This window comes from Cyclopterus lumpus, chromosome 12 (assembly GCF_009769545.1).
Source record: "Cyclopterus lumpus isolate fCycLum1 chromosome 12, fCycLum1.pri, whole genome shotgun sequence".
NCBI classification, from domain to species: Eukaryota; Metazoa; Chordata; class Actinopteri; order Perciformes; family Cyclopteridae; genus Cyclopterus; species Cyclopterus lumpus.
The window spans coordinates 2,557,879-2,567,878 of NC_046977.1; the positions used below are offsets into that span (position 1 = coordinate 2,557,879).

The 10,000-nt window shown below is 40.0% G+C and overlaps 2 protein-coding genes across 2 annotated transcripts in view; both read left to right on the forward strand.

Annotated features, from left to right (window-relative positions):
* Positions 1 to 3,045, forward strand: part of slc25a1b (slc25a1 solute carrier family 25 member 1b) — an 8,044-nt gene extending 4,999 nt beyond the window's left edge. Inside the window, exons 5-9 of the mRNA XM_034547170.1 lie at positions 1 to 36; positions 810 to 914; positions 1,045 to 1,160; positions 1,258 to 1,331; positions 1,749 to 3,045. The exon at positions 1 to 36 is cut by the window's left edge and continues 49 nt beyond it. Coding sequence (XP_034403061.1) covers positions 1 to 36; positions 810 to 914; positions 1,045 to 1,160; positions 1,258 to 1,331; positions 1,749 to 1,863 — 446 coding nt within the window. The 3' untranslated portion in view covers positions 1,864 to 3,045. The remainder of the gene's footprint in view (positions 37 to 809; positions 915 to 1,044; positions 1,161 to 1,257; positions 1,332 to 1,748) is intronic.
* A 925-nt stretch (positions 3,046 to 3,970) lies between these two features.
* Positions 3,971 to 10,000, forward strand: part of pi4kaa (phosphatidylinositol 4-kinase, catalytic, alpha a) — a 24,086-nt gene continuing 18,056 nt past the window's right edge. The window contains exons 1-7 of the mRNA XM_034547067.1: positions 3,971 to 4,169; positions 8,748 to 8,864; positions 8,943 to 9,036; positions 9,150 to 9,238; positions 9,380 to 9,452; positions 9,555 to 9,802; positions 9,899 to 9,965. Coding sequence (XP_034402958.1) covers positions 4,071 to 4,169; positions 8,748 to 8,864; positions 8,943 to 9,036; positions 9,150 to 9,238; positions 9,380 to 9,452; positions 9,555 to 9,802; positions 9,899 to 9,965 — 787 coding nt within the window. The 5' untranslated portion in view covers positions 3,971 to 4,070. The remainder of the gene's footprint in view (positions 4,170 to 8,747; positions 8,865 to 8,942; positions 9,037 to 9,149; positions 9,239 to 9,379; positions 9,453 to 9,554; positions 9,803 to 9,898; positions 9,966 to 10,000) is intronic.

Sequence of the window (10,000 nt, forward strand, 5' to 3'; positions counted from 1 at the left end):
TCTTCCACGGAGTGAGGGAGATTATAAGAGTTGAAGGTGAGGACGGTCTCTTCTTTTTTTTTTTTTTTTATTATTTAATATTAATAATAATCTTTATTCATACGGCACATTTCATACAGACTTTGGCGCTCAAAGGACATTTAAATGTTTTTTTTAAAGCCTTCTTTTTATAAAATAAATAAAAGTGGCAGGAATAAATATTTGTACATTTTTGGTGTGTAATTAAAACGTTTAAAAATAAGAGAAAAAAATGTTTAGACATTAAAGGTCATTTGAAGCAAACTAGTGTTTTTGGCGAAATGGTAAACGTCAACCGACGTCTGTCAAAATAAAAAATTAAATCCCAAACGTTTTGGGAAAGTTATGTAAATTTATTATATTCACATGTTCATTTACGCTGAGTTTGAAATAATTAATATGTTTTTAAAAGAAAGACGGTCAAAATATAAGCAAGCATACGCTCCTTAACTGAAAAGGTTCGGTGGCCATAGCAACCGTAGCTCAGGGTAATCCACTACGCCAGGGAAGTGGAGATTTAACCATGCTTGGCTGCATATCGAAATTTGGTTTAATATCATGGAAATGTGTATGAACCATGTTTACAACTTTGTGCTCCACTAGAAGGACTTTAAAATCCATTCTGGAGGCCGGAGCGATGTGCTCCATGTTTTACTCTTAGCGTCGAGCAGCAGAGTTCTGCACAAAGTTGCAGCCTCTCGATGGGTCTTAAGCTCTGGATTCGATTCGTTGACTCCCGCTCGGCCTCATTGGCTCCTGCTCTCGATGACGGTCTCGTACTGTGTCTGCAGGACTGAAGGGGACGTACCAAGGCCTCACCGCCACCGTGCTGAAGCAAGGCTCCAACCAGGCCATGCGCTTCTACGTCATGACGTCCCTGAGGAACTGGTACAAAGGTGTGTGTGTGTGTGTGTGTGTGTGTGTGTGTGTGTGCGGACGCACACATCTCTTTTGTAATCACCCATCATGCAACCCCGAAAAGAATATAAGATTCATCTTTTTTTTGTTTCTTTTTGCACGCTGAAGGCGACGACCCCAACAAAGCCATGAACCCTCTGATGACGGGGCTGTTCGGGGCCGTCGCCGGGGCCGTCAGCGTGTTCGGGAACACGCCGCTGGACGTCATCAAGACCCGAATGCAGGTCGGTCGAGGTTCACGTTCACCCCCGTTGGAAGACGCTCACGTATTTTAACCCTCTCCCCCCCCCCGAGTAACGAGCACTGTGTGTTATTTCACAGGGTCTCGAAGCCCACAAGTACAAGAGCACCATGGACTGTGCCGTCAAGATCATGAAGCACGAAGGACCCAAGGCGTGAGTTTTAAAATTAATTATTTGAATTAATTTAAAGCTACATCTCTTGATGGAAAACTGCTCTATAAATTAGGTTTATTATTATTATTATTATTATTACTGTAATTATAATATTTTTATAATTATAAATCCATGAATATATTTTATAATTATTATTTTATATTGATATAGGTACCATCCCGGGCCCACTTATGTTGTCAAATAATTCATATACATGTTTTTACTGATATTTATGCCTGTAATACTTTTCAATGGTTTATCCACCCACCATCATTTTGGATTATAAATTAATTAAAAATATCGGTAATATTAGTTGTGGTGTTTTGTGTAGAAAAGCAATCAGATTTTTGTGATAATTAATTTCTAAATAACCTTTTGCAAGTGTTTAAAGCCTTTTGGTGTGCCTCCTTTGTTCAGGTTCTACAAAGGTACTGTCCCCCGGCTGGGTCGGGTCTGCATGGACGTGGCCATCGTCTTCATCATCTACGAGGAAGTCGTGAAGGTCCTCAACAAAGTTTGGATTACGGACTGAAACGCACGAGAGCTTCGGGACGCGCGTCCACATTAGCAGTCTAATATCTACCTCTACGTGATTTACACAGAGAGAAGAAGAAAGGGATTTGGTATGTTCTTTGATTTTTATTTATAACACAGCTGGTGGAAGTCTCATCTGCATAAAAACAACAACAACAACAAGGTCCAGATTGCTTCCACTCGCTGTTTTTTTTTTTTCTCTTTAAATTCCAAAATGGGGGAGGGGGAGTTCCTCAGGGAACGTAACGAGGCATTTATTCAGATTGGTCTATTCATGTTTTACATAGTTAATATAAAGAGGACCCAAGACCCGACGCAATGTGATGTAGACACTGTAGACAAAGACGTTATACTTGAAATGAGAGATTATACCGGAGATGAAAGATGTTAACGCCCTCTTTTTATATGCAAGAAATGGATTTTTTATTTCTTCTAAAAAGACGTTTGAAAACCCATTAACTGCCTTAAATCACGATTAATCAAGATTGTAGCGGGATTTTATTCATGATGTCACACAACCTCCTTTTAGAAATGCACATTTCTACTAAGCAGCTGTTGAGGCGTTCACTTTTAGGTCGCAGAGATGTTTAAAAAAAAAAAAATTAACTTAACGAGTTGCTATGAAAATATAAAAGAAGTGCCTAATGTGTTTGATTTTTGAGATGAAAATGGTTTAATGTTGTTTTAATAACGGTGCACAGGCCGCGGGGGGTGCCAGAGGTTTAATTCCAGGTTTTTTATGAGGTATTTGTGAGACGTTGGTATCTTCTCTAAAAAAAATTATTGTATTTTTATTCTAAATTCATCGAAAAAAAAATGCTTTTTTTTCTCCGATGAATCTTTTTGCTATTTTAAATTTTGTTTTGTTTTGAGAAGTGCCGTTAATAGTGCCCTTCAATCTCATTCCAGGAAGGACGAGAGTGCTTGAGGATAGATTTTTATTGCAGATTTTAAATGTTTAACTTTTTTAATTATTTCGTTTTTACACCAACTGACGAGCCAACGTGCCAACAAATGTCTGCTCAAAGGAATGTTTGTTTGCTACTAATTGTTTTGCAAATGTTTACTCGATCAGAGGAATATATATACAATATATATTAGGAATGACGGCAGTTAAAACCGAGTATTGTGCCTTCATTCTAACAAGTATTCTCACAAATAAATATTTGATCAGACCGTTTATTTTGTTGTGTTCATTTATAACTATTTATAAGTATATTAAAAATACTAATGTATAAAATGTCCTGCATTTAAACTGGTTCTGAAAGTCCCTGTGAGGAACCAGTCTCAGTGTAGTCCTGGTCCTCTCTAGACCTCCGTCAGTAGACAGACCACCAGAGAGAAGATGGTCTGGTTCTATAGAGTTCTTCTTAAAGCTCCTCATCGGAGCCACCGGGTCGGATTCTGGCGAAACCTGATGACATCATGCAGTCCACCGTGGACAGACCCAGATCCAGCAGAGACCAGTCCACCGTGGACGGACTCAAATCCAGCTTCAAGAGGAGGAGAGCTCCTCCTCTCCGGGAGCCGACACCACAGACCCAAGACTTATGATGGACCCGCTGGAGGGAAGGGGGGCACGGAGAGAACCAGAACCAGGACTGAGAGGGGTGGACTGTCAGACCCTGCTGCAGTAAAATTAGAGGTTTTCTGAAGGGACCCTGGTGCTCAGAGACACTACCACCAAAAGTAAATGTACCAATACTACAGTGGAGAAATACTCTAACAGTCCCGCATTAAAAAGTTTCCATATGTAAAAGTGCAAGTACCCAACATAAAAGTACTCAGAATGATCCATTTCAGAATAATATATAGTTATTATTACTGATGCATTAATGTGTTCACTTTTATGTTGCAGCTGGCACCGCGCTCATTTAATTAAATACAAGTTATTGTACTTCTTGATTGCATAATCCATAGTAACAAGTACTACATGAAATCAGGTAGCTAAGTGGTAAAAAAAAAAACTCGTAAAAAGTACAATATTACTCTCTGATATGTTGTGGAGTATAAGTACCAAGTAGCGTACCGCAAACATTGAGTAAATTTACTTAGTTATCTTTATTCACCGTGACCTTGCTTCGCGTTCTTTTGACCACCTCGCGCTTGCCGTAGTCGGTCGGTGCGCGTCGCCGCTGCTCGTCGGGACCGAATGAAAGAAGATGTTTGCGGTCTCGTGGCGGTTTTAAGGAGTCTTTAAAAAACATGTCTCTCAACGGAGGGGGGAACCGGGGCTTCTACTTTAACACCGTGTTGTCTCTGGCCCGGTCGCTGGCGGCGCACCGGGAGGCACCGATAGAAAAGGTAACGATGAGCTTAACGGCGACGGGCACGCGCTTGTTACCTGTCGGAAAGACGTCAAAGGGCCCGTGTGTAAACTTCGCCTGCCCGCCAGGTGTGTGTGTGTGGTCGGTGGGGACGGGTTTGAAAACACGGGCACACGCGTGTCGGTGGGCCGAGGTCACGTTGAGACGCAATGGCGGCTCTGTGTTTGTACATCTTGTCTTGTTGAATGCCGAAGACTCGACGTCTCCCGTTGGAATCAATAATCGATATCAAGGTGGCTCCCGTTCACACAGGAAACGGTGTGACGTCACTGTTTCATAACGCGAATGGATTCGTGACGTAATAACGTTAGTTGTAGTCTATAACATGACGACAATAACGTTAGTTGTAGTCTATAACATCACAACAATAACCGTTAGTTGTAGTCTATAACATGACGATAATAACCGTTAGTTGTAGTCTATAACATGACGACAATAACGTTAGTTGTAGTCTATAACATCACAACAATAACCGTTAGTTGTAGTCTATAACATGACGATAATAACGTTAGTTGTAGTCTATAACATCACAACAATAACCGTTAGTTGTAGTCTATAACATCACAACAATAACGTTAGTTGTAGTCTATAACATCACAACAATAACCGTTAGTTGTAGTCTATAACATCACAACAATAACCGTTAGTTGTAGTCTATAACATGACGATAATAACGTTAGTTGTAGTCTATAACATCACAACAATAACCGTTAGTTGTAGTCTATAACATGACGATAATAACGTTAGTTGTAGTCTATAACATCACAACAATAACCGTTAGTTGTAGTCTATAACATCACAACAATAACGTTAGTTGTAGTCTATAACATCACAACAATAACCGTTAGTTGTAGTCTATAACATGACGATAATAACGTTAGTTGTAGTCTATAACATCACAACAATAACCGTTAGTTGTAGTCTATAACATGACGATAATAACGTTAGTTGTAGTCTATAACATCACAACAATAACCGTTAGTTGTAGTCTATAACATGACGATAATAACGTTAGTTGTAGTCTATAACATGACGATAATAACGTTAGTTGTAGTCTATAACATCACAACAATAACCGTTAGTTGTAGTCTATAACATGACGATAATAACCGTTAGTTGTAGTCTATAACATGACGATAATAACGTTAGTTGTAGTCTATAACATCACAACAATAACTGTTAGTTGTAGTCTATAACATGACGATAATAACGTTAGTTGTAGTCTATACCATAACAACAATAACCGTTAGTTGTAGTCTATAACATGACGATAATAACGTTAGTTGTAGTCTATAACATCACAACAATAACCGTTAGTTGTAGTCTATAACATGACGATAATAACCGTTAGTTGTAGTCTATAACATGACAATAATAACCGTTAGTTGTAGTCTATAACATGACGATAATAACGTTAGTTGTAGTCTATAACATCACAACAATAACTGTTAGTTGTAGTCTATAACATGACGATAATAACCGTTAGTTGTAGTCTATAACATGACAATAATAACCGTTAGTTGTAGTCTATAACATAACAATAATAACCGTTAGTTGTAGTCTATAACATGACGATAATAACGTTAGTTGTAGTCTATAACATCACAACAATAACCGTTAGTTGTAGTCTATAACATGACGATAATAACCGTTAGTTGTAGTCTATAACATGACGATAATAACCGTTAGTTGTAGTGTATAACATGACAATAATAACCGTTAGTTGTAGTCTATAACATAACAATAATAACCGTTAGTTGTAGTCTATAACATGACGATAATAACGTTAGTTGTAGTCTATACCATAACAACAATAACCGTTAGTTGTAGTCTATAACATGACGATAATAACGTTAGTTGTAGTCTATAACATGACGATAATAACGTTAGTTGTAGTCTATAACATCACAACAATAACCGTTAGTTGTAGTCTATAACATGACGATAATAACCGTTAGTTGTAGTCTATAACATGACAATAATAACCGTTAGTTGTAGTCTATAACATCACAACAATAACGTTAGTTGTAGTCTATAACATCACAACAATAACGTTAGTTGTAGTCTATAACATGACAATAATAACTGTTAGTTGTAGTCTATAACATGACGATAATAACGTTGTAGTCTATAACATGACGATAATAACGTTAGTTGTAGTCTATAACATCACAACAATAACCGTTAGTTGTAGTCTATAACATGACGATAATAACGTTAGTTGTAGTCCTATAACAACAATAATAACCGTTAGTTGTAGTCTATAACATGACGATAATAACGTTAGTTGTAGTCCTATAACATCACAACAATAACCGTTAGTTGTAGTCTATAACATGACGATAATAACGTTAGTTGTAGTCCTATAACAACAATAATAACCGTTAGTTGTAGTCTATAACATGACGATAATAACGTTAGTTGTAGTCCTATAACATGACGATAATAACGTTAGTTGTAGTCTATAACATGACGATAATAACGTTAGTTGTAGTCCTATAACATGACAGTAATAACTGTTAGTTGTAGTCTATAACATGACGATAATAACGTTAGTTGTAGTCCTATAACATGACGATAATAACGTTAGTTGTAGTCTATAACATGACGATAATAACGTTAGTTGTAGTCTATAACATAACAATAATAAACGTTAGTTGTAGTCTATAACATGACGATAATAACTGTTAGTTGTAGTCTATAACATGACAATAATAACGTTAGTTGTAGTCTATAACATGACAATACTAACTGTTAGTTGTAGTCTATAACATGACGATAATAACTGTTAGTTGTAGTCTATAACATGACGGTAATAACTGTTAGTTGTAGTCTATAACATGACAATAATAACGTTAGTTGTAGTCTATAACATGACGATAATAACGTTAGTTGTAGTCTATAACATAACAATAATAACCGTTAGTTGTAGTCTATAACATGACGATAATAACGTTAGTTGTAGTCTATAACATGACGATAATAACTGTTAGTCTGCAACAAACTGCCTCATGGTGCAGTGGCCAATATTGCTGATTTCAATTGTATTAATTTCCGTTGGTTTTCAAAGCAACAGCACAACCACATTTCTTTCTGCTGCATCGATGGATCTTTGAACTAATTGCAGCATTTTCCGTGTGACAAGTTGTCGATATGTCTGGCGAGAGCAACCAACAGTCGACGGGGCGCTTCAGCTGAGAGGCGAGAGGCTGGGTCAGCAACTAAAGTCCCACATTCCCACATATCTTTACTACTTCTCTACTGCATCTCCAATGCACCAAATACACTGGGTCCAAATGTAGAAACACTTTAATATATGTACCTATATGTTGTGCTCACATGGTGCATTTCTCTAAATTAAAGCTTAAGAAAACTGGAGGCCGGGGGGCCGAATTTCAGTCTAGAAGTACTAGTTGGTTTATGTGTGTGTGTGTGTGTGTCTGTGTGTGTGTGCCACTGCGAATAATGGGAAGTTGGAGGCAACCGGGACTCCAAACAGGTTGATGTGGACATACCAAAGAGGAAGAACAAGCTCCATATTCTCTACCACAAGAGGAGATTTATTATTCAGTGTGACAGACGGTCTGAAGGAACCACAAGAGGGAGGCAACCCACTTGTGGTTCCACCCAGAAGACGAGTGATCATTCAACACGCCCGATGAAGAGGGAATGAAGTGGTTGGAATAATGCGGTGGAGTGATGCTCACTCAGGAGGTCTGGATTAGAAAACACCCCCGCCGAGGTTAAAAAAAATGGGGAAATGACTTTGAACTGAAAACAGGAAGTAAAGCGTAATATGTGCCGAGTGTGATTTAAAAAAAATAAATATCTGCGGTAGCAAATAACACAGCGAGAAGTCGTTCTGTTTCTGCTTTTGTTTTATGTTCATGCAAATAGGCTCGTTATGAGCGTCTGCGTTAGGAAGTGAAGCTCGGGGGCTACAACTCCTATTTTTAATTATTGAGTATTCTGCTGATTTTACTTTCTCTTAAATCACTCGGATCATCAGGAAAAATGAAAACATCCAGAACTTTAAAACCAACAAATATATTCAGTTGTTCAATGTTTGCCAACTAAGTTTCAGTCCGTCAACTTAATCAGTTTATTGATTATTGTTTGCGCCGTTTAGTTTCTGATCATCTGAGTGGTAAACTTCCTGCACGGAGGCCTCATTGTTTGTACAATAACCTCCAGAACATTTAGTATTTGACTCCCGGCTCAATAAGAGGTCGATGTCGTGGCTAAACACAACAAGTTAAGCTTTGGCATACAGCCAAGTGAACCTCAAAATCTCTTTATCTTTTTCTTTTTACAGATTTCAGATGATCTTCAGCTTTAGCAAACGGCATCCTCTGCATTGCGTATCGCATAAATCAAAAATGTTTAAACGCTGGATGAATCCATCTCGCAGCTAATTAATGCTAAATGCCGCTTTTGGCTGGATTCCTGCAGAACATTCAGCCGCATAAGTTCTCATCGCTAATGGATCCCAGACGCGAGCGACGGGACTTGTGAGTCAGCAGTAAGATGTGGTCGGTGTGTCGTCCTCTCGCAGGTGCAGAAGCTACAGTGCATGTGCCCCGTGGACTTCAGAGGAGTCTTCCAGCTGGACGAGAGGAGGAGAGACGCCGTCATCGCGCTGGGCGTCTTCCTGGTGGAGTCGGACCTGCAGGTGAGCAGCGTTTTCTCGCCGGTTCGGTTTTGTGGAACCTTTAAAAAAAATAAATAAATATACGCTTTCGTGTCGCAGCACAAAGACGCCATCGTGCCCTACGTCCTCGGGCTGCTCAGAGGGCTTCCCAGAGTTCAGTGGATCGAAGAGAGCTCCGAACGCAAAGGAAGGGGTAACGACACGCCTGAAATAAATATCATACGACGTTCCCTTTTAATCGCGTGTTGTTCGGTACGCTTTTGAGTAGAGACGTTTGAATTATCTGCTGAACTTCGCGTCTTGCAGAGACCCTTCCTGTCGCAGAGAACTTCACCTTCGGTCTCGTCACGCTCCTCTCAGACGTTGCCCAACGAGATGAGACCTACCGAGGACAGGTGCGTGTGTCTATATTCATATATATATATATATGTGTGTAATTTAGACACAAAAACATGGGAAAATAGGGTCCAGTTAAAAGATCAAAAAGGCTTCCCCTTTAAGTTATCATCTTGACGTAATTATGACCTCTTTGTCAGATCCTGGAGGCGATCATGGACATTATGCATGTCCTGCAAGATATCTGCAAGAATCCAGAGGCTCACGATAAAGGTACCAACATAACACGCCTCCTGCTTCCTCCGTACGTAACTTAGCTTCTTATTAATATCGTCTCGACCTTCTGTAACCCTTTTTTTTTCTCTTCCTGCACAGAATACCTGTGCAGGTACACGGTGCCCACCTTGCTCGGCGTCGCCCGAGCTTTTGGCCGCTACAGCAACACCGACGAGCCGCTGCTGTCCAAGCTGTTCCCCCGGCCGGTGGTCCCCGTGCCGCCCTCCGCCGACGACAGCGACGCGCCGCACCGCCGCTCCTTCAACGACTTCCGCTCCATCCTGCCGAGCTCTCTGCTCACGGTGTGTCAGGGAGACACTCAGAGACGGAAAGGCTCCAGTCAACAGGTGTGGATCATTTGAGACGAGTAAAAAGAACCAACCGGAACCCAACCCCTTAAAAAGAGCGATGTATTTCCATTAATACCTCTCCTGTGTTCTCAGGCCAGCCCCGAGAGGGCGTGTCTGACCCCCATCTCACCTGCTGACCCCTCTGCGCAGTACTTTGAAGGTAAGTACCCGAGTAGAAGCAGCTGAGGCTGCTCT